The following is a 22,807-nucleotide window of genomic DNA, read 5'->3' on the forward strand; positions in this document are numbered from 1 at the left end:
CAAATGTGCAGTCCATTCCAAGTTTTTATTTTTGTTTTCTTGTCACTACTTCTTTCCCTTCAAGCACTGTGCTCGTCAGTTAAGTGCTGTAGTGCTGTAGGGGTGACCGTAAACTGCAGTGGAGGTGCGACGCTCATCCCATTAAATTTTGCACCGCTGCGCGGGTAAATAGGATGGAATGTGGGAAAAGGTGATTTGCGGTGGGGAAAATGAGCGGGCTCGTAAACTCCTGCTTGCTCGCTGAATTATTACTTTCGTTATTACCATGTCTTCTTATGTTTTCGTTTTTGCTCATCCCCATTTCCTCTGTATTTTTACACGTATATTATATGAAACAACAACAAAATAAGAAGAAGGGGAGACATATCCTTTTAGTTTGCTAGCCACACATATGACTTCCTTAAAGGAGAAGGTACTGTTCTTGCTTTTGCACACCCTCATTCACATATTGGTTATACATTTTTGGAACGTGGTTCGCACGCTTGTGGACGGGATCTTTGGGAAAAGGCGACGTCGGTCCCGCGGAGTTATTGAAGTTGTGGCTCATGGAAACACGTCCAAAGTTTTTTTCTCTCTTGATAAAGTGGAGAAACTGTTTTACCTCTCGCCACCGTATGACGGCCGAATCAATACGGTTTTGTGCGCCCTTCGGCCAAACTGGCCGATAAGTTACACGCGCGAAGTTGTGAATGGTGTGGATGACAATCCCATTTGCTTAGATTGGCTCATTGCGGACACATCGGAACGAGACGCGCGAGGGATTTTGATTATTGTCCCAGGCCTCGCATCCTGGTCACAAACGAATTATATTCAACGTTGTGTCCTACTCGCACACCGTTACGGCATTCACTGCTGCGTCTTTAATTGCAAGGGCCTTGGGGACACGCCGTTGACAACCCCCCGCATGATATCCGCTTCATGGACAGGGGATTTGCACAAAACATTTTCCACCGCCCTCTCGAGGGAAGCGCTGTCCCGAAAGTTCGGCACTGCGGCCAATAATATATGGGGAGCCGGGTTCAGCCTCGGTGGGGTAATCATGTCAAAGTTTCTAAAGGAATGTGCGCTCCAGGGGGTGAAATCACAGCCGTTGGATGCCGCCCTCATCATCAACAGCCCCTTGGATATGGAAGAAACAAGCAGGACCTTGAATGAACCCCAAAACGCCATGTATCAGCGGAAGATGATTAGCAACGTTATTCAGTTCGTCACCAAACACATAGATGTTCTTAAAAACGTTAAGGAGATAAACCTTAAGGAACATGACAATGACATTCTAAAGTTCATGAAAAGCTTACGATCACTCCAAGAATTTGATGTACACATTAACACGCCGCACAATGGTTTTGCCACTGTCAAGGACTTCTACGATGCTGTGAATGTCTTTACCTCGCTGCGACACTGTAACATTCCAGTGCTTTGTCTGGTGGCTGAAGATGACCCAGTCATCGGCTCACTGCCAAGCAATGCATTCGACGATGTGGCATCTTGCAATAAACTGGTAGCATTTGTAAAGTTCCCGTACGGTGGACACCTTGGTTTCTGTAGAAGTCCTATGGAAGAATGGAACGGAGAACCTTCGGTGATGGAAATGTTCATCTGCGATTTAATCAGTTCGCATAAACATATGGAGGAAATGAAGGAACCAACTGAAGGTATTTGTTTGTATTGAGTAGAAGCATCGTGAATTGTCTCTTGCCTGCATTTCCTTGTGTATTCTGTCCGCATCTTTTGCATTGATTTCTGTTGTTTTTTTTTTTTACTCTTCGTTTGCGCCCACGGCAGCGGTGTGGGCGAAGGGGAACCAAAAGGGAAATTACACGCTTCCTCTTTCCTGCCAAGGTTTTTTTATGTTTGGCGGTTTCTTACGGTTTGAATACCATTATCCCCCCTTAATGTCTTTCATTTGCTTCTACCGGCGTCAACTTAACTTTTCCTCGCATTCGCCTCCGGGTTTTGTGTACTTTGCGCAAATGTCAATGATGGTGACATCTGACAAGCGTAACGTCCGTCGATGTTGTGAAAACAAAACAGGGATCGGGTTGATGTGATTTAACAAAAGGATGAACATTTTGCCGCGTTTATGTTGTTCATATGCTATTCCGCTTAACTTGTCTACATATACGCACCAGCACCTGTCACGCGATGCGGCATGTGGAATATGAGAGGGCTGCTGATCCACGAAAGGTGGAAGTTCCGTTATATATATATATATATATATTTATTCTTGGCTCTGTAAAACCACATGAATCATAAGCTCCCGGTGTTGTGGTGGCTGGTTTCTGCAGCGTCTCTGCTCGCGCAGAAGCACTGTGACGTGATATAGAGTTATTTGAATGCGTATTATGAGGAAAAAGATGGCGAACTCGCTACCGAATGCGCAACTCGGTTGAAACAGAAAACTGTGGTTTGAGATTCCGAATGTTGTTTTCCCGAGTTTTTTTTTCGGTCTGACGAATTGGAGAGTTTTGGGCCCCCGTTGATATTTCCATCGACTTCAGGAAACAAATGTGCCATGCAATATGTAGGGGGACAAAAGAGGGAAAGGTGAAAGAATGAATGAATGAGAACGTGTCCAAAAGAGCGGGAATATTTGGAGTAGAAATCTCTTCCACTCTTCGCCTTTTCTCTATTATTAATCTTTCCAATTTTTAATATTTTCCCCATCATCTTGGGTGGGTGCACTTCACCGTTGTACTTGCGGGGATAAAATATTGGCACCAGTAATCACCATAGGAGTAGCGTGTGCGCACTGGTGGGGCATTTCGTTTGGCTTTTACGCACGTGGCCGATTGTGGTCCCAACGGTAACGAAATGGACCACCAGTTTGAAAGTTGGCACCTAAAAGCTCCATTTCTTTTTTTGTTTTGTTCTTTATCTGGTTCATTTCAACTCTTCTCACAACACTGTATTTACTTCCCCCCTCCTCTCGATTTACCTCATTGATTTATTTTTGTTGCATGCATCCGTGGCCTGGGGTCTTCTTTTCTCTTCTCTTCCCTTTTTTTTTAGTGTAGATATTCTTATAAAGGAAATGTTTGCTAGGGTTAAAAGGGTAAGGCAAAAGCGTTCTATGTTCCTTACTGTAATAGCCTTGATTATTGGTATCGTAGTGCTGCGGAAACTTATCCACTACAGCGTACAAAAACACCAAGAAATGAGTGATGAATATGCGGATAGAAGGGCCCGGTACGATCCGAGCCCGCATGTTGACACACCCTTTCAGTACATTTCGCCTGAAGTGTTGGAAACATGGAAGTCGCGGGACTATCTTGTGGCATTGGGGGTTTTGTCTCCGGATATTAGCGTGAGGCGGAGACGCCGCTTCCTTCAACGCATGACATGTTGGACGTTCCCCGATGTGGCTACAAAGAGGAATAACTTCACTGGGGCCATGATACCATTATATGTTCTCGCGCGGCATCCGGTTCATAATTTCAAGTACTCAGATATATTAAAGGAGGAGGCTCGTCATTGGGAGGACATTATCACACTTCCCATTGATGAGGGTCGCGTTTCAACAAATAAGAAAATGGGAGATGGCACCTTTTGGGGACCCGAGACGGAGGTTGGTATGAGCCGAAAAACATTCATGTGGTTGGATTTGGCACTGAACCTTTTCGGTACTGCAACTTTCATTAGTAAAGCTGATGACGACATGTACCTTCGCGTACCACAGCAACTTGCCAATATACGCGTCTTGCCCACCCATAAATTGTACTATGGCTACAGTATGCCGAACCGCTATCCATACCAGTTCCGCTATGCTGATGGATCGGTCTTCACCATTTCCAGAGACATCGCTGAAAAAGTTGTGGGTTACAGACCCCTGCGCCGTCTCGCTAATCAATCATATGATCGCGCGTACCTTAAACATTATCTTTTGCTTTTCATGGACCATGAGGATATGATGGTGGGGCACACAATATTCCGCGTTGCAAAGGACGTTACTTACGCGACCGTTAGGCGATGTCATTTTCATAATATTTACGGAAGGTTTGATGTTTCCCCGCTGACGTTCAACTCAATCATGCTGCACAATATAAAGGAAAGTGAATACGCCGACCTGATGAGGCATTTCAGTAATATTAAACCAACTCCCACAAGGTACGTCAAAACTAGTGAAGGAATTTTCTTCGAATGCGAATTCCACAGCGGCAGACCTCTGCATTTGGGTGGAAGGTGGTGACAAAATCTACCATAGTCAAAAACGTTCCTCCCCTTCATCTTTTCAATTTTGTACTTTCTGTCCTGGCGAACAGACGGAAGAACCTGTAAGTGCGTCTGATATAAATTTTTCTTCCCTTCAATTACATGCTGTCATGCGCTACATTCGAATGCGGAAGTCAGTTCCTGCACTCCCCTACAAACCCCCTCTCTCCTCCCCCGCATACCTAATTTTTTTCTTTTCCTCCCTTAAAATAAGAAACGGGATGCTAAGAGATACCGTGGAAGGTCCCCACTTCGAGAGGTACGATGACATCATCTGCCGTAAAGGCTCCTGAGGTTCAGCTCCAGGAGTACTCTTCATGAATGTGATTTATCGAGCCTTTTTGCCTCGCAGGCGACATCCAATATCCCTCCGTGGAGTTATCCTTGTGATTTGTATTCTCCGCATCCCCGAGCTGTGCTTGTCCCGGTCTATCTTTATTTCTCATAGTCCGAGCGGAGAGTCCCCAAGCCAACGCGGATGGTTCGTGGCCTCCCCATTTTATGCTGCCCTGCCTCTTTGTTTTGTGTTCGGGAACATGGCTGACGGCTGCTCTCGTATTTATAACGCACCCGGGTTGGTGCTGGGACCCCTTATATTTGAATTTGGAGGGGTCGGCGTGTGAGACGTTTTTTTTATTTATTTGCTCCGTGGGGGTTTGTATCTTCCTCGGTATCTTCTTCGTGAGCCTCCTCCTGATTGCGCGGGTTTTGTACACTTTGGGGATGCTCCCCCGTTTTTTGATCGACGGTTAGGAAAACATTGGGTACCGTCGATGAGGACTCGGTGTTCTGCTGAATCGTCGTGTTTTTGTGTATATTCCTTGATACTGCTGGGTCGGGACGGTCCTCTAATTCGTTGTTGTTCATACGCCGTTAGTTGTCTGCGTGGGCGGTTTTTGAACTACGCTGTGAATGCTTCGATATTGCGTTTCAGTTCATCTTCCGGTGTGAGTTTTCGGCGTAAGTTGAGGCGTCGACCCAGGTATTTTTTAGCGGGGATCGATGAACAAAGTTCCTCGTATGCGACTTGACCTTCCTGTACGAAACGTTCCCCGTTGTCTTTATTCCCGCTTACCATAAGCTCTTCTTCAACCGCGATCCAAGCCGAGTCGATGTTTGTTTCGTCGTGTTTCCAGGACCCACCAATGGACCATAAAGTGACCAGGATAACTGTTATTTAGAATTATCCCTCCTCACCTGTGGGCACTCCCATCAGTAGTTATCGTTCAATTCAACGGCTTAACTACTTTTAGTAAGGGAAGTGGATGTTGTGGTTCGCTGTGCAATATCGTCGTTCTGGGGCTGGAAAAAGCCCCCTTTCACACTGGAGCTAGGGGTTGTAGCATAATCAATCATCGGATTCTGAGTCCAATGTTCCTGATATCGTCCAAGGAGTTTGATGGTGGAAAAACACTTCATTTAACTAACTCCTAGTGCAGATCCCGCTGTGCGAAGACCATCTACCTGGGGTTTCCCAACGTTACCGGCCTGAAGCGCTTCCAGCGGCGCTAAACCGTATTTTAATTTGGCGCCCGCAGGATCCCTGCATATTATGGCCTACAGCGGTGGCAACTCCTTACCGTCTGATGAATTCCCTCTCGGTTCCTCTGTCCCGACTGCCATTGAGCCCTCTCCTGTTCCCACTTCGCAGCGTAGCCGCCAATTCAATACGTCCAAGAACAGGGGTCCCATCACTGGCTGCGAGGGCCTATAGCTTCCCGTGCTGTCAGCGCACTTTCCCTCAGGCTCGGTGTGCCAAGTGCTTTTCCTGTCACAACCATTGGTTTTAGAGGGTATATAGGCAATGACAACCCCCAGCTATTGTCCCGCAGTTGACCTAACAGATGCTTCTTTGTGTTCCCTGTTTGTTTTAAACCTTCTATTCTATTCATGTCACCCTTTGCCAGCATCAATGTTCATATGCCTCTGAACGATGACGTTATTCCGAGTCTTCCTATTCAAATTCTGTTTTGCGTTGCGCTTCTACGTTGCGCCCCCATATTTTCTGCAAAATGCGCAGTTCACTTTTTTCTTCGCAAAGGGACCTTGAAAACGTTAATTTTTTTTTTAGCATGGAGGGGCCCCAAGCATTCCATCACGATTCACGCGGGATCACGCAGCCATTCTGTTCCACACCCCCGATAACAATACCAGCAGCTGTTTGCAGAACTAAAGGAACAGCTTTCCATGTTCGGAAGAGTTGATATATACCTCCCCCCGTACTGGCGAGCACCGATGGCTGTGCCGCTACCTCTTTCTCCAGTAGCCGACTGCACACTTCAGCTCTTAAAGGCGCGTGGCCGCTGAGGTGCATAGTTTTCTCTCCATAGAATTTTCCGAATCCTGGCACCAAAATGATGGAGCCACTGTCGCTTTGCCCAATCGACAGGAAATGAACGGTATCAAGGCGCTCTCCTCCGATAGGGTTTTACAACACCGCTGTAACACCAAGTTCACATAATAGACCCGATTTCGTCTCCGGTGTGGTATAGTGGCTAGAACAAGCGGCTCTCACCCGCTAGACCCGGGTTCGATCCCCGGCACCGGAAGCCTTTTTTGGAGACCAACGTGCAGCTCCGCAAAAGGCTTATGAAAAGACAAAAAGTGGAACCGGAAAGCCGAACAACGGAAGCTCTCGTTTAGTCAGAAAGGCAACACAGAGGAAGGGTCGTCCCCCACCACGCATAAAATGACGGTGCCCTTCACTTCTTCACAGAGCGTGATACCCGTTTGAGGGCAATGAACGATATATGAAGGACAGTTCGAGTGGGCATGAGAGCGCCGTCGCAGTGGCGGCATCGTATTGTTCGGGTTTTGGTTGGTCAGGTCCGGTTCTCTACTCGCCATTTGGGGCTTCGACACGGTTAAGTAATTTGGCGTGCCTCGTCGAAGGGCGTTATATTAACACAAGGCCTCTTTTTGGCGACTGCGGTGGTTGTGCGATATGGCCAGTGCCTGGAGGGTTCCTGGCGCAACATCCGACCCCCGGGAAGGCAGAACGCCGCCGGTGAGTGGGGTTGGAATGTGGTAGTTGTTGCGCTTACGGGTGTTTTCCGGGCAACTTTTCGTTAAATAATCAGTTTTACACAGAGACAGTTGCGTGTTGTCTTCATTTTGGCCATCTAGGTGGCTATCGCCTTACGTGTGGTGAAAACAACTCGGTGAGGTGCGCAAAAGCATGAAAGGTCGGAAAATGAATGGGAAAGTGCGGCCGCACTGGCGGGAGACTCCGTCGCTCCCTCATTGCTGGCGCCGACACTTTCCCCGAGACCCTCCAACTAATTAATGAGGATCCCCTTTGGAATCAACAATACCTCAGCAAGGTGCAAACGGCGCAGCGACGTGGCCGGTGAAAATGAAAGTTGAGCACAGTGACGTAATTTGGAGGTTTTAAAGCCATTTTAAGGGATCATGGTGAACAGGGTTTAGGAAATAGGTCAAAGGAGATAAGGTACTCAGAGGTGAGAACGGCAGCGACCCAGTTTTGGCTACGGGGACATTAAACCTTGAAAACTAGGATCCTAAAGGTAAAATACTCTCGCGTGCCGCCCCACTGGCGAGGATGCGAAGGTACTTCCACGTGTCCCGCACTGCGGGCCTTTGTGGAAATTGGCGGTGCAGAGCGCGGCCATTTCCCCCATCAAGCAAAAAAAAAAACCTACTCGACAGGAAAATTCGCGGTCACTCAGCTTTCCACTGGACAGTTGGCCAATTCGGCCCGCCATCCGCGTTGCTGTCTCCGGGTTTAGTTGCATGCAAATTCTTCATCGGCGACCGTTTCAACCCAAGACGCGCACCTGGCTGGAAGCAACGGCGCCCGATCCCTCACGCAGTGTGCAAATCAACTTTCCGCCTCTATGGCGGGGAACGACGACAGAAGTATTGTAAGACGAAAAAGGTTCGTTGCAACGCCTCCGGCTTTTGGAGGTCACCCGACATTGGGGAGATCTCACCGTGCGCCGCCCTTTTTTTAAAAAAAAAGTTGGTTACCCCCACATAAGGGATGGGAACAGAAGGGATCGCCCAAAGCCCCGGGTAGCTACAACCGTAATTCCGGTTGCGCAGTGACCTTGGCCCTCCCTCAGTTGGTCTGCAAACTGCTGATGACCGCCGTTACCCCCGACCCAGGTCGTGCCAAGCAAAAGGTAAATTTCCTTTGACTTGCCGTGTTTAACCGCGAGGTGCCCCAGTCATTTACAGGGTTTTGAGAAGCCTCATGGCCCTTATCGCACAGTCGAGGGTGTTACGGACATTATTATAAATTTCCTAACATCCGAAACGAAAGGGCCACCATCTCGCCATATGGAAGAAGAAGGGGTTATGTGGACGCTGGACAGTCCAAAGAGTGGTGTAGATGATATTCGCCCGAAAGAATGATTTCACGAAACAGGTTTACCAAGCGCCACTAGAGTTAAAGGATAAAGGAGCGCATATGCGTATGCACGCCGTTGGTAACCGCCAAATCAAACGTAAGTTTACGGCCGTTGCCTCTCCATTTGCACCAATTACACTTTGCATGAAGAACAACGTGCAAACCGGTCGACTGTCAAGTTATCAGCGGTCACCATCTCGGTAAATACTCTTTCCTTCTTCATAAAGCATGCGTAGTCATCCTTTTTACAGCACAAAAAGGAGGAGAGAGGATAGTGCAGTCAAACCGAAGAAAAAGAATGAAAGTGTTTTTCCACCTCTAGGTACTGGCAGTTAACAGTATTCAAAAAGCAATGAATAAAAAAGGCTCCGGGGAATGGAACACGAATACACACACCGGCTGCCGCGCTAAATCTAGCAAAACGGTATATACACATCGTGTGGCCACCTCACTCCCTCCCACCGCTTTACCACTGGCGTCCATTTCGCCTTTTCTTATTCTTTGTCTTCGTGGGGTTGCCCTTGTGTGGAACAGCTGGGGGGCTTCGAGTAGGCGCTGTGGGGTTGGCGCTAACTTCACATCGGCTACACATGCAAAGAAACCAATAGCTCTCCAAAAGGTGCCGACGCCTTATTTGCGTGTCTTCATACCTATCCACGTCGATGTACGCGATGGTAATTTCCTCCCCAGCCTTTATCCGCCGCCGCGCCAGGAGCTCCACGGAACACGCCGCACTCCTGCTGCTTGTGGAAGCCTCAATCCGACGCGGTCGCACAATCGCAGCGTTTGGATCGCAGCTGTGGTTAATCATGCATAACTTCTCCTGCATCATCCATCCAAGCGTCTCCGTCTCGTTGAAGGGGTAACCGATGCTATTGCACTTTGTCCGGAAGAGTACATCGCGAAGGTGATCCGCATCGACGCGAAAACCTTGTGGGGCAAACGTGTCCGCCACGCGGCGAGCAAATGAGGTACAGAATTGACGAGCCGCTGGGGGCTGCTGCGTTGCGTTGGTGCAAAGCTCACCGACAGAAAGCAAAAGCGCCGTGTCACCCAACAACGCCCGCGAGCCATACTGCAAGGCAAACCGTAAGTAATCCGTATCGCCCTCACGATCGGACTCAGGGAGAGAGCAGAACCATGCACACGCCTGTTTGTGGGCCTGCAGCAGCGGGTGTTGCTGCATCACCTCCAGCTGCTCCTGCCATGTGAGTGATGTCGCCGGTTTGGAAGGCTCATCCCCAACGGGCACGCGAGGAACCCCCTCCGCCAGCTCACGAACGCAGTTTTCGCACAAGACAAGGTGCTTACAATCAGTACATTCATAGTGATGTTCCTCCCGTTCCCTGTTCCTTTCATTGCTTGTCTGTCGCCCATGTTGAGGGTAAGAGCGCCGTAACGGCAGACGCTGGGATTGCGAAGTGGGGCGTCTTTGCTGCGGCCGCTTACGCTGCAACGAACCCCTACCCTGCGACGTACGGCTGTCCTTGGGAACGCTGACGAAGCAGCGGTAACATGTGTTGCGCACAAATGGGCTATAGAGCACCGCAATGTCGTAAGGCACGCAGAGAATTGTGGAGTCAGCTTCGAAGTCCACCTCCGCTATAAGGCCACGACCCCGTCTTCCATCAATGTAACGGACTGAAGTTGTTTCGGATACCTCACGAGGCTTCTCGTCCGCCCCCGTCATACCTTTTAATTTCCTTTCCCCCTTTTTGGATTATTCTTTTACTTAACAAGACTCACCTCCTTATCTTAATCTCGTGAATCACCCCTTTGTTAGTTGATGGTCAGTTTTACTACTTTATGGGCTTGACGCTCTTTTTTTTTTTTGTTTACGATTAATGTACGCAGATGCGTGCCCTTTAAAGAAAGAGCAATTAACTGGAGACTTATGTCTCTACGCACTACTTTCTCCTCTATTCCGCTACGGACGGCGTTGTTTTCCAATGGGATCACGCAAACAAGTAAACGAGTGTTGCGTAAAACGAGATGAGCAGGAAAGAAAAAAAACGATTGGTGTTCCCCGCCTCTCTTGAGTGCACAATGCACTCTTCTCCCCCTGAGGCAATGCGCAGAGAAAGACACAGCGACACACATTCACGCACATAGCACAAACATGGTTCTTTCATAATTCGAGCGTTTGCATGTGCATGTGTGTGAAAGAAAAGGGAGAGGAGGGGATCGAAGGCAAATAAATGAAGGCCGGGTAAAGAGAAAAGGCGGTAATGGCCACCAATCCCAACACCCTAACCGAGGAGGGGAATCGTTGCTTTCGCGTGCGAATTAATGCTCGTGCGCTCCACTTTCCCCTGGCAGCACATCGCATCCTTAACATGAGGGGCTGCGGTAATTGAAGGAAATAGAAAGCGAACAAAAGTAAAAATATAAACTGTACGCGGGGCATTATAAGGGGGCGCCGTGCCAGAGCAAAAGGGAAGAGGCAATAAAAGAAATTCCCAAATGTTCACAGTTGCCTCCCCATACCTCATCCAAATGCATGCGAGGCCGCCAAGGGGCTCGAGACGATGGAGCCGCCTCTGGGGAAGGGGAGAGGTAAGTAAGTGTGATGGAGAAGGGGGCTTGACGGAGTCGTTGCTTCTTCTTACAACTGGAACATGCCCTCCGAACTGAGAGGTGCAGTTGCTCCACACTTCGTATTATCTTTAAATTTGAATATCTTTCCCTCTTCGCAGCTGACTCAACGCCCCTTACACACACACTTCCCAGCCGCACGGCACTGAACGAGGTCACAGAAAGCAGTCCGCTACGGTGAAACCCATTTTAGCATTCGTCCTCACCCTCTCGCCTTGAAGATCTGGTTACATTTCCCTCTTTCTTCCCTTTCGCCACACTTTCTGATTAACAAGGACCGCCCCACACGACCCCCTGCCCACAATCGCAGGTGGTTAACTCCGCGCCACAACCGGTTACAAAATAAACACTCACTAGCGCACGCACTTCTTCCTTTTCCCTTATCTATGTAGGTGTGAGAGCCGACACGTCAACCAGACTTCCGGCCCCTTTCATTTCCTCACGCACACTCTCTTGATGAATCATCAGAACGTATTTGAGGGAGCGGAACATAATCTTCCGTGTAATAATAAACCATTATGCCCACATGCATGCCAACGGACAACACTTAAACAACTTGCTTCTATGTTCATTCACCTTCCCAATCATCTTTCACATCATCCACGTAAATAACGACAATGCCAACAATAACGGCTAGAAACCTCCCCCTACCTTCTCACACAACACAGTGGTGAAGTGCATCAACGCTATCCAAATAGTATCTATGGGTCCCGATTCTCCGGTTTTGCGTAAGGCATCCCGAGGACATCAAACACGTCTTTCTCACACGTCACGTGCACCCGCTTCGCCTCGAGTTCCTCCTTTGTCATACCCAGCGTTTCCATCTTCGCAGAGTTTCCACTAATAGACGAGACAAAAGGCTCTGCACCCTCTTCAGTCACAGAGGACGAAGAGTACGGGTCCTCCTGCTTCATCTGTGACTTGCTTAAACCTGCAGCTTTCCTTGCTCGCACTCGCTCCTGCAGCACTCGAACCTCATCCGACGTGCCCACCTTAAAGAGACCATACTCGTTCAGCAGGTAACCTTTGCTGATGGCCGCTTGCCGCATAATGACGTTGAAGTTTTTGCTCCCCGTGAAGGTGAGGAGGGCGGTAGGAACAGACTTCGTTTCAATGAGACGAATATCCACACGACGAGCCTTATATGTTTTTGTTGCACCTCCCGTCGTGCGCGGTGGGAGCCGGCCCATGCCCATGTATTTGAGAGGTCCGAGTGCCATCGTCGCCTCGAGGTACCGCTGCTCCTGAAGGTACTCAACCAGAATGGTAAGGACGCCAGTGGTTGTCACCGGGGCATCTAATGGTGGGGCGTTAAGAGAACGCGCAAGTATGGCGTCAATATCGCCGCTGAAGGGATGACGGCGGCGGTAGCTACCGCATATCTGAATCTCATAATCAGAGCCCAGTCGCCGCAACGCACACTCCCGGAGGAAGTTTTCGTGAAGGATGGATTCGTGCATCGGGATTTTCTCATTTATGTCGTGGAAGTAACGTACACCAACGCGCTGTTGCTCTGTCAGTTGAATCTGGTCTGCCTTTTCAATAAGATCCTCCACAGTAAAGATACCTTCGCGGTCAAACAGTGTTGCCGCCGCCCGGGGGCCAAAGCCATGGATCTGCGTAAGTTCCTGAATTGCCTTCAGTTTGGGCTTCGTTTTTTTCTCAAGTTCATCCAGCTTCCCGGTTCGGATGATCTCTTCAGCCTTCTTAAGCAGCTTGCTGCCGATTCCAGGGAATTTTTCAAGGTCCTCGACGGTGCGCAGTGGTAAGTCAAGGTGCGTTTTTAGGCTCCGCACCGCGCGGTTATAACTTTGTACCTTGTATTTCTCACCCAGGGCATTGTTGAGATCTGCCATCTCCGTGAAAATGCGGATGATGTTCTCACGGTTGTCAAGACTCAGACGGAAGAAGGTTCGTCTGAGCATTTTTTCTCTATGCTTTTATTCTTTGTCACTTCTCTGAACTTTCCCTCGTTGCCTCACAAAAAAAAAAAAGAGACAAGCAGCCTCTACTAATGTTTCCTTTGTATGTTCTTCCCCTTAGGTCCCACCTCCTTTATAAATTGCGCCGCCCGACGCGGTTAAGAGGAGCAGAAGCAAATAGGAAGGTGGAAGAAACCAAGCGCAATCGATTTACAAAGGGTGTGGAATGTATTAAGGTTTCTGCTTTCAATGCGCACTCTCTCAATATTTGCATTCAAACTTTTCGTCTTCTTTCATTCACCACCTTTTACCTGGTGGTGACCAAGAAAAGAGTGCGCGCTGCGGAGTTTTATGCACTGGCTTGTACCCCCATCACAAAGACACATAAATGCCACAATGGAAAGAGACAGAACTGAGAAGGAGAAAAGTAACGGAGAATAAGGCGCTGACAACACGTCGCAAATGAAACACCGTCACAACTGTCCCACACACACACATACCGCCCTTTCTTATATATATATATATATATCTTCCCTAACACGACGGTGTCGCGCGCATGTGCACGCACAGTGCAACCCTGCGCAAAACTGTTAAGTTGGGAAAGATAAAACACATAACGGCGGGAAAATAATGGGTTGTAAACAACGTCCTCATCCAGTGGGATGAAGCCAGTTGCTATTCAACACAGTCATGTAGCCGCTCTGTCAAAGAAAACGGGTAAGAAACAATTCTTTCCCTTCCCCCCTTTTTTTTAAAAAAAAAGAAAATGTGAATACACAACGCGTATCAAGAGAGAGGGAGAGGGAAAATAATAATAACAGAAGTCATATTGCCCTCAAGTTCCTCGACCTAGAAACAGAGTAGCAAGACCACGGTATGTAACAGTTACGTATTTGTGTGCCCGACGGAAGCTGGCGCCTTTAAATGAAAGAGGGAGAAAATGAATTTATTATTGGGCAACTCGCCGTTTCCCTTAAATGTGTTCTATGATGATGCTCCTCCAAATCGCGGCCCATCCATTCAATCGTATGTTTACTCTCCACGTGCCGTTACCTCTTTGCACTGGCCCCTCGCTATTGTTATGATATTCCCTGCACGGTTAGTTGACTATTGTCCCTTTTTTAGTTTAATTTTCTATTTTTCACTCCCTTCATTCCTTAACTGAGCTTTCTTCAGACATTCTCTCGACAAATTGGTACCCCACCACAAACACACAGATACACACGCATGCATGTCATGTGTAGGCTCCGAAAATTGCATTTCCCGCGAACACCGATATATGCACACACACACACACAGGCTGGAATGGATCCGTTGTATGAAGTACAAAGTTGACAAAACAAACAAACGACAAAAACCGAGTGAGCGGAGCATTCCTCCCCCACACTTTTCCATCTATATGTCAACACGCCTCCCCCCCCCCACCTTGAAACCAAGGTCTTACGCACAAAGCCACCAACGGCACGGTATGGGGTCTCAACAGGTAAAGAAACATGGGGAGGAAGCAGACGAAAAACGAAAGAAATCAAAAATGATAAAGGGTTGAACAAGAAAGAGGGGGGCTTCACAGTCAGCGGCCATACGGTATCTATCGTACACACCCACCTACATGCGCCCTTAACGTACGGCAATAAGGTGTTTGTTGGCGCTAGCCTACATTCATCCACTTCACATCATTTTGATCTTCGTTTTTTATCTGCTCCAACCACGTTCCCTTCTGTTTTCGTTCCTACATCCCGCTTCTCTGGGTGAACATATGCCATCCCCAAGGCTGCAAATATCTCACGTTCGTGTTTCACCTTTACGCGACGGGCCTCTACTTCACGCCAGAGAGCTGCAAGCTCCTTCGCCTGCTGCTGCTTCTGCTTTCGTGACGTTGCGCTTGAGCCCTTTGCGTTCTTCCCGACCGCCGCCTCGCCATCCTTTTCATCGTCCACCGCGTCTTCTATTGTGCCAACAAATGCCGGGGACTTGGCAGAGTAATAATTCGCACGGACTAACTTCTGAAACGCCTCTGCGCTCCAGCGGCCGCGGATGGCACCTTTGTCAGCCCCATCTCCGGCAACCCTGCCACCGGTTTCGGAGGACGATGTTGGTTCATTCCCAGTAGCATCGTTACGGAATAGGCCGTACTCATTGAGAATGAAGTTGCGCTTGATAGCCTCCGCACGCATGACAACATTAAAGTTCTTGCTTCCTGTGAAGTACAGAAGCGCCGCGGGAAAACATTCTGGCTCCACAAAGCGGATATCCAACCGTCGTGCAGGGTACATCCTCGGGTTCGCTGTACCGGCGTTGTATTTGTAACTTTTCAGACGACTAACACCCATGAATTTCGTTGCTCCCTGTGCAAGGGTCGCTTCAATGTACCGTTCCTCCTTCAGGGCGGAAACAAAAGCTGCAAGAACCTCCTGTGGTTCTAACTGTTTCTCGACCTTGAGGGATCCGTCCTTCTCCCTGCTGGTTTCTTCACTGGCGCCTTGGGGTGTTGCACCTTCGTCTGCTACTATCTTGCGTGTGATAAGCACATCTATATCTCCTGACGTTGCCAACCGCCTGCGGTAGCTCCCACATATGGCAAGCTCGTAGCTCTTCCCAAGGTACTTCCGCAGCCGCAGCTTAAGAAAAGCCTCGTGCAGGCGAACCTCTGCGTGTGGAATGCGTTGAGTAATATCGCTGTAGTACTTGAGTCCCAATCGCTGAGCCTCAGTCAGTTTTAGTGCAGACTTGTCACCACTACTTCCTTTTCCTCCTTCATTAGCCTCTTGTTCCTCCACACGCTTTCTCAGTTCTTCGACAGTTTTCAAGCCGTGCTTTTTGAAGAAAATCACAGCCGTGCGCGGCCCGACGCCATGCACCTGTGTGAGTTCTCTTACAGCACGAATCAGTGGTGTTTGCTGCAATAAATGGAGCTCGGCGAGATCACCCGTTGTAAGGATCTCAACGATCTTTTCCCTGAGTTTGTCGCCCATTGCCGTCGTATTTTTCACCTTTGCCACAAGCCGTTTGCGCTCCTCGTCGTTTACCCCAGGGGGCATGATGTTTGGTGGAAAGTTCATATAGATGTAATCATTCCGCTTTAGCCTCTCCACAGCGACAACATACGAGCTTGCCTTGTACCGTTCATCCAAGGCTTTGTTGATCTCCGCAAGCTGTTGGAATATCTGCAGCACTCTTTCACGGTAATCGGGGACAAAGTCAGTGGGTTTGATTTTTGGGGTGACGGGTACGGCTGCGGGTGCTGGTGCAGGCAACGCGGCGGGAGGAGGGGCCGGAGGAGACTTTGCCTTAGTTGCCGGTTTCTTTGGTTGGGATCGTGCACGGGTCCCAGCTGGCTGCTTCACTGGCCTCGGAGACACCGGGGCACTTGCTGCAGCCGCCGCTTGTTTTTTGGCTGGCTTCGGAGACGGTGGTGCTGAAGCCGCAGGTGCTGCCGGCGGCTTCTTCACAGGCCTTGGAGTTGGTGGTGTTGGTGCTGCGGCAGCTACAACTGGTCTCTTTACGGGCCTTGGTGAAGGTGGTGCAACGGGTGCAGGTGCTCCAGCCTGCGCCACGGGTTTCTTCGATGGCCTTGGTGGTGGTGGCGCCGGTGTCTGCGCAGGTGCTGCCGGCGGCTTCTTCACAGGCCTCGGAGTTGGCGGTGTTGGTGCTGCGGCAGCTACAACTGGTCTCTTTACGGGCCTTGGTGAAGGTGGTGCAACGGGTGCAGGTGCTCCAGCCTGCGCCACGGGTTTCTTCCATGGCCTTGGTGGTGGTGGCGCCGGTGTCTGCGCAGGTGCTGCCGGCGGCTTCTTCACAGGCCTCGGAGTTGGCGGTGTTGGTGCTGCGGCAGCTACAACTGGTCTCTTTACGGGCCTTGGTGAAGGTGGTGCAACGGGTGCAGGTGCTCCAGCCTGCGCCACGGGTTTCTTCGATGGCCTTGGTGGTGGTGGCGCCGGTGTTGGGCTTGGTACTACAGGTCTCTTTGCCGGCCTCACGGGTGGCGGGACTGAAGTTGCTGCCGGTGACGTGGTAGCAGCCGCAACTACTGCCCTCTTGGCGGGGCGCCGCGCGTTCGCGGAAGCCGCTGTTCTCTTCGCAGCGGAGAGCAGCAAGGTGGGGCGGAACAAAAGCATTACTCTATGTGAATTTGAACACTAAGGTCAGGTCCGGGTATTAGTATATAAACTATGATCCCCCCTGCGCGTGTGAGAGGTCGTCGGCCCACACAATAAGACGACTGTGACGTGATATCGCTATATTGACCTTCCGGTGCGTCCGCGCAATGGGTAGGAAGGAAAGCTTAAGCCAAGAACCACGTTTATCAGTTGATTCCTTACTTTTTCTTCGTAAACTTCCCACCCTATATTTAACTCGCCTTAAATCGCCAAACAGTGGGGCCTGACCGGGGGCGGCCAAAATCAATTCATTAGTAGAAAAGTAGAAGAAGAAACGCAAAGTGAACGGCTAACAACTGGAGTTCAGTACCTCGAAATCTACCAAACATTACCCTTTTATTGCCGTTGAGAGGAACGCGTCAACATCGTGTGACGGTGTTTTAATGTGAAATGCCTATGCTTCAAAACTGCTCCGCAGTTTGGTGCCATGGTTGAAGCTTCTTGCGGGTGGATGGAACTACTTTCCCCGCTATTCGCGTGGTCTCCTACACATGATAGCAAGAGCGTCTGCCCCACCAGCGCTTCCGTGGTCGCATCGCAGCGAAAAGGCAGTTTAAAACAGCCTTCTTCATTCTGCTATCATACGATCGCACACAACTCAAACAACACCAATGCTTCCCGTGTGCTCAATGGTCGTTACTAACTGCACTGTCGTATATCCCCCAACTTCCCAAATTCGGGGATATCATTCACGTAGTCGTTTTGTTGTGCCAACACCCCATGATTCATATTCTTGCAGGAGTTGTACAAACAAGGGAGTTAACCGCGAGACTTCCCCACGCTCAAGTGCGTCAAACGTTAAACGCATGAAGTCAAAGCCGAAGCACATGGGTTGCTCAGGCTCTTGCTCCATCTCTTCACTAACCAGTGTTGGCATCTCCGTTTGCTTGGGGCGGTGGCCGCGCCTCTTGCAGTGAAGGTCCACATCACGCCCACCCAGATGCGCTTTCGTAAGACCGGGTAACTTCGGGTATCGCTGGGAAAAGTGGTTCAACACCACGTGTCGGGCACCGATTGCCCCCGCCACGCCAAGAGCCTCCCGGAGGGTTGAATGAGACTTTCGCATCGCTTCGTCCTCGCAGCCATCACCGAAAGTGGCTTCGTGCAGGCAAATGTAAACACCCCCAATCGGGTCCTGCGACTCCTCTGAATCGCGGCAAGTGGTGTCTGTAAACTGACAACAGCGCTCCACGAGAAACGGGGAGGGTCGCGTGTCCCCTGAGAAGAGCAAAACACGAGATGGTGCTAAATCTGAAGGAGTAGCCTGGTGAACGGGAAATCGAAGGAGCAGCGCGTGGGCGTTCGCTGGGTGGTCCACCGGAAACACCTCGGCAGCCCAGAGCGGTCGATTTGCTCTGCGGGGCACGGCTTCATCACTCACAATATCTGATTGCGAGGACACCATTTTGCTGCAAAGTTTCGAACACAGTTCGTTGAGGTGTGGCAGGAACGCTACATCGCTACGAAGTTGTTCCTCGCCGTCCTCTGCGGGGAAGACATCAAATATCACTTCCTCACTCAACCACTGCCCGCAGGAACGAGACTGCCCCCAAGTCTCCATAAGGAAGGCCCAAACCTCTTGGGGGCAAACAATGAGAATGGGTTCGATCGCGTCACGCTGCTTTCCGTTAGCATCCCGCTCAAAAAATAGACGGTGACGAAGCTCAAGCAGACTTAGTAACCCCAAGTGATGATCCGCATGCGAGTGGGAGATGAACACAAAGGTCAGGTCACGCACGAAGTCACGAAGCTGCTCCTCCCCATGACCGTATAGCATCGACAACTGCCCGGTGCTACCTTCGCCAAAATCAAGCACAACAATGGCACGGCACGGCGGTTCCCTGTGTTGCGAAGTGTACACCACCTCCACAAATGCCCCACTGACGTTACGGTATTTACTCGGTATAGCGGAGCCAGTACCCAGAAATGAGAGGGCACCTCCGCCGTCTACATTGTATTCTCGTCCTTGCAACGTGGACAAGTCGAGTTTAGTAGCTGATGTGCTGGTGTCGTGGCGAACAGCGGCAACCGCAGAACGGAACTGTTCCGAAAGCATTGCAGCAGCGGAGGTGGCAGTCGGGTACCGCAGCAACCCCTTCACGTTAGTACCCTTCTTCTCTCTACCAGCAACATTCTGTTTGTCAAAATTTTCGAGTCCGCTCCGTGCGGAAAGGGTAGCGCCGGCCAACCTCTCAACGAGAACATGGGCTGCAGAAGGGTCGTCACTTATTTCAGTAACCAGTGGAGTGCTGGCACCAGGGGGAATGAGTAGATGTTTCACGGCGTATGGCCAAACAGGCCCCTTTCCATCATCAACGTAGCAATGCCTAATCCAACATTCACTGGGTTCGCTGTCGCTCTTTTCAGACAGCGACGATGCTAGCGGAAACTGCTGGGCAGCAATACTGTTCAGATGATAACGATGAGCGAGTGCAGTTGGGAAAGCGGAGAAGGTGCTCTGAACATCCGCGCAAAAGTGGTGTTTCGTCCCACCGGCTGTTGGCGGTTCCAACCCCACAGGGAAGTTAGCGTCGTTGGAAAGGCATTTCATAGCCTCTTGACGGACAGGAGGGAAAACATGCGCAAACACATTCGAAATATAAAGCGATTGCCCAATGACGTGGTTTCCCCCTCCTATAGACGAAAAGAATTGCAGACATTGCACGTGAACGACGTGAACTAACGAAATCGTACGCTCCACTTGTGCTGTTCCGTCATCTTTGCAAAGGTTAGCGCCGTGGCTGCGGTACGCAAACTGTGGTTTCCACTGCTTGAGAAGTTCATAAAGTTTACCGCTAGTACTGCAATCACCGCCATCCACAGTCGAATGTTCCTGGCGGAAATCCCGTTCCTCGGTTCCCGCCCCGTCACGACCAAAGAGAGTTTCCATAGCGGTCGCCACATCACAAACACTGTCACCATCCAGCACAAGCGTCACATAGAGAGATTGGCTACCCACAGTTGCCTGCTGTACACTGCGGGGGTCAATGAAGCGGCGCGTGTTACATTCGCCTTCAGCACCGGGAGTAGGAGGGTCATCCACCCACACGCCCACACCTTGCTTCAACTGGCCGTATAAAGGACCCGCCGGAACACCAAGAGCCTTTGCACAGCGGCAGTCGAAGACGGCGGCCGGCGCATGCAAAATGGCATAGCCATACACTTCGTCCGCATCGCTCTTGTTGCCTTGCGATATGCGAAAACCAACCAATGCACTCGTCGTACTCAGTTGCAGCGCTATGACAAAAAAAGACGACAATGACGACGCAGCGGCCTCGGGTACGCGGTGACCCCGCCCCTGACCAACGGTAGATATGGTTTCACTTCTATCAAACAGCAGCGGCACCTCATACACATAGTTCCCCGGCATTGACGTAGAAAGACGTCGCGGCAACTGGCCAACACGTAACTGCTGGAAGCTCATCTGTCGGTAAACAAAATAGTGACGCCGCAAAGCGTCTAACATTTCAGCCAAACCTCCAGTACAGTTGCCAATTACATCGCTCCCGCAACTTGAGGACTGGGCAGCGGCAGCACTGTCACCAACGCCCTGAACTTCGTCGCTTCTGCCAGTCATCCCCATTCCGCCTGGCCCAAAGAAATTTGCATGGTGAACGCCAGCATCGTTAATGGTAAACAGGAGTCCTGGCATGCCCATCACGGTTGACGGCACCCACCGTGTGAAGAAAAAACCACGTGTCCGCACTAAACGTATAGCCGCTTCGGCACTAAAGCGCTGCGTGCCTTCAGGGCAGTTGAAGAAAAGTAACTGACTCTCACATCTACTGGCCGGGGTTGGGCTTTGCGATGCACTACCAATAGGTGGCATGGGCTCGGTAACCCAGTTCAAAGCCTCATGCTGTACGTGACCGGTAAAGCAGCAGCTACCGTAGCTGTTTGGAACATCCGTACCCACAAGCTGAATGGTATCTACTGACATTCCCGCCTTCGAGGCACCCCGAACCAAAAAATAAGAAGACAGAGGAGAAGATGTGGGTTAAAAACTAGCGTAGGAATAAAATGTATGGAAGTCAACAGGCTACCGAAAATGAAAGAAGGATAACAGAAGCAAATGACGATGACCACCGAAAACAGCTCAAAACACCCGCACCCCACGTCTAGAGGTGGATGATGCCGGCAACTTTGCGAGTCCCACGCCATGATACTTCTGCAATCAATATGCTCGAGCACAACCGCCACACGGCCATCTTTCACACCACAGGGTATGATTCACCTTCAAGGACAGGAACTACACTTGCGTCACTGCCGTCACTCAACAACAACAACAAAGTAACGGTAGCAAAGCGACAAAACACTCAACCGAAACGGCGACACAACGTGACAAGTAGAACGTAATGGAGGCGTAGCACAGAGAAACAATTCGAGGAGTGAAAAAAAAAAAAAGACGGTGCTAGCGAGTTGTAGTCAGCCCGGGGCTGTGACGAATAACTTTACTTTGTGTTATCACCCTCCTTCTTGGCATCATCCTTGCTTTCCCCTTGTTGTTTGCTACTTTGCTCTTTCTCTTTAGATCCATCCTTCGCGGCTGCCATGGCCCCCTCTGCGTTTGACGCTATCCACATGGGCAACATCAACTCCGTGTTCATCATTAGCCGTGGAAGTAACATTAACTTCAAGAACACAGCCATCAACCGAAAGGCCATCTCCTGCGGTACACGTGGCACCTCCCGCGTGATGAGAATAAGCGCTTGAGCACAGCGGTCCCACATAGGAAAAAATATATTCCTCTGCGTGTAGAAGGTGCGGCGCTCACCCCAAAATTTTTGCTCATCGCCGTGAACTACTTCCGCATTGATTACACGTGCGTACGAATGGTCGAGTACCTTCTTTTGTTGTTCTGGTCGATACTCAACGCCAACTGCTGAGCGGCACACATGACGCCCACGACTGCGCGTGAGGAAGCTTCTATGCGTAATGCGCAGTCGTGACAACGCTGCAACAGGGAGTGGTGAGGCAGGTGACATACTGTCAGCGATGCCCTACTATCACTGTATCACTATTGCTAACTAACCTTGAATATTCCTTTTTTTAAAAAAAAAAACCTTCAAGTGTAGGGCCCGGTGGACAGCCGCTCCTTACTATTGGTTGATTGGTGACTACCATGTGCAAAAAAAAAAAGAATGAGATGATACGGAAAAGCAGTGCTGTCTTCAGACACAGTAAGAACATAACTACAACGGAGGACGGGGGGAATCAGTAGGCTTTCCGTTAAATAAACGACAGCATAAATACAGTCTCTCATTCGGTGTAGTTAATCACGCATCCAGCTCTTCGTCCTGCAGTAGTCGACACTATTCGTCATTTGCCGGTGAACTGTCAGGGGCCAACTCAAAAAAAAAAAATTATACATATCCCCCTTAAAAGAACTTTTTCTTTGCATAGACTCTTAATACCGACCTGCCAATCGTAACTTTGCATCTTTTCCACTTCCTCCTTCCCGCAACCTCCGGTAAAATCAGTGACAGAGGGTTAACGATGGCAAAGGGGGGGGGAAACAAGCGAATTCAACAATACATTGGAAGGAAGAA

General features: G+C 49.9%; 7 protein-coding genes and 1 non-coding gene across 8 annotated transcripts, besides 3 other annotated features; 3 read left to right on the plus strand and 5 right to left on the minus strand.

The window, feature by feature from the left end:
• Window positions 1-22,807: part of a sequence feature (sequence corresponds to BAC RPCI93-26K5) that runs on past both edges of the window.
• On the plus strand, window positions 392-1,672 carry Tb927.5.2750 (hypothetical protein, conserved; the record flags this gene model as incomplete). Its single annotated transcript, XM_839854.1, has 1 exon — window positions 392-1,672. One exon carries the CDS (start codon window positions 392-394, stop codon window positions 1,670-1,672), a length of 1,281 nt encoding a protein of 426 aa, XP_844947.1.
• Window positions 2,201-2,225: a microsatellite.
• Window positions 2,980-3,010: a repeat region.
• Window positions 3,035-4,189, plus strand: Tb927.5.2760 (UDP-Gal or UDP-GlcNAc-dependent glycosyltransferase, putative; the record flags this gene model as incomplete). Its single annotated transcript, XM_839855.1, has 1 exon — window positions 3,035-4,189. One exon carries the CDS (start codon window positions 3,035-3,037, stop codon window positions 4,187-4,189), a length of 1,155 nt encoding a protein of 384 aa, XP_844948.1.
• Window positions 6,690-6,761, plus strand: Tb927.5.2765. Its single transcript has one exon. It is a non-coding gene; the product is annotated as a tRNA-Glu (tRNA).
• On the minus strand, window positions 9,051-10,274 carry Tb927.5.2770 (hypothetical protein, conserved; the record flags this gene model as incomplete). The annotated part of the gene is made up of 1 exon (XM_839856.1): window positions 9,051-10,274. One exon carries the CDS (start codon window positions 10,272-10,274, stop codon window positions 9,051-9,053), a length of 1,224 nt encoding a protein of 407 aa, XP_844949.1.
• On the minus strand, window positions 11,881-13,104 carry Tb927.5.2780 (mitochondrial DNA polymerase beta; the record flags this gene model as incomplete). The annotated part of the gene is made up of 1 exon (XM_839857.1): window positions 11,881-13,104. One exon carries the CDS (start codon window positions 13,102-13,104, stop codon window positions 11,881-11,883), a length of 1,224 nt encoding a protein of 407 aa, XP_844950.1.
• On the minus strand, window positions 14,775-17,216 carry Tb927.5.2790 (mitochondrial DNA polymerase beta-PAK; the record flags this gene model as incomplete). Its single annotated transcript, XM_839858.1, has 1 exon — window positions 14,775-17,216. The coding sequence occupies one exon, from the start codon at window positions 17,214-17,216 to the stop codon at window positions 14,775-14,777; it is 2,442 nt and encodes an 813-aa protein (XP_844951.1).
• Window positions 17,944-21,198, minus strand: Tb927.5.2800 (hypothetical protein, conserved; the record flags this gene model as incomplete). Its single annotated transcript, XM_839859.1, has 1 exon — window positions 17,944-21,198. One exon carries the CDS (start codon window positions 21,196-21,198, stop codon window positions 17,944-17,946), a length of 3,255 nt encoding a protein of 1,084 aa, XP_844952.1.
• Tb927.5.2810 (hypothetical protein, conserved) lies at window positions 21,710-22,243 on the minus strand (the record flags this gene model as incomplete). Its single annotated transcript, XM_839860.1, has 1 exon — window positions 21,710-22,243. The coding sequence occupies one exon, from the start codon at window positions 22,241-22,243 to the stop codon at window positions 21,710-21,712; it is 534 nt and encodes a 177-aa protein (XP_844953.1).

This window comes from Trypanosoma brucei, chromosome 5 (genome assembly GCF_000002445.2).
Source record: "Trypanosoma brucei brucei TREU927 chromosome 5, complete sequence".
In the NCBI taxonomy this organism is placed as follows: Eukaryota; Euglenozoa; class Kinetoplastea; order Trypanosomatida; family Trypanosomatidae; genus Trypanosoma; species Trypanosoma brucei.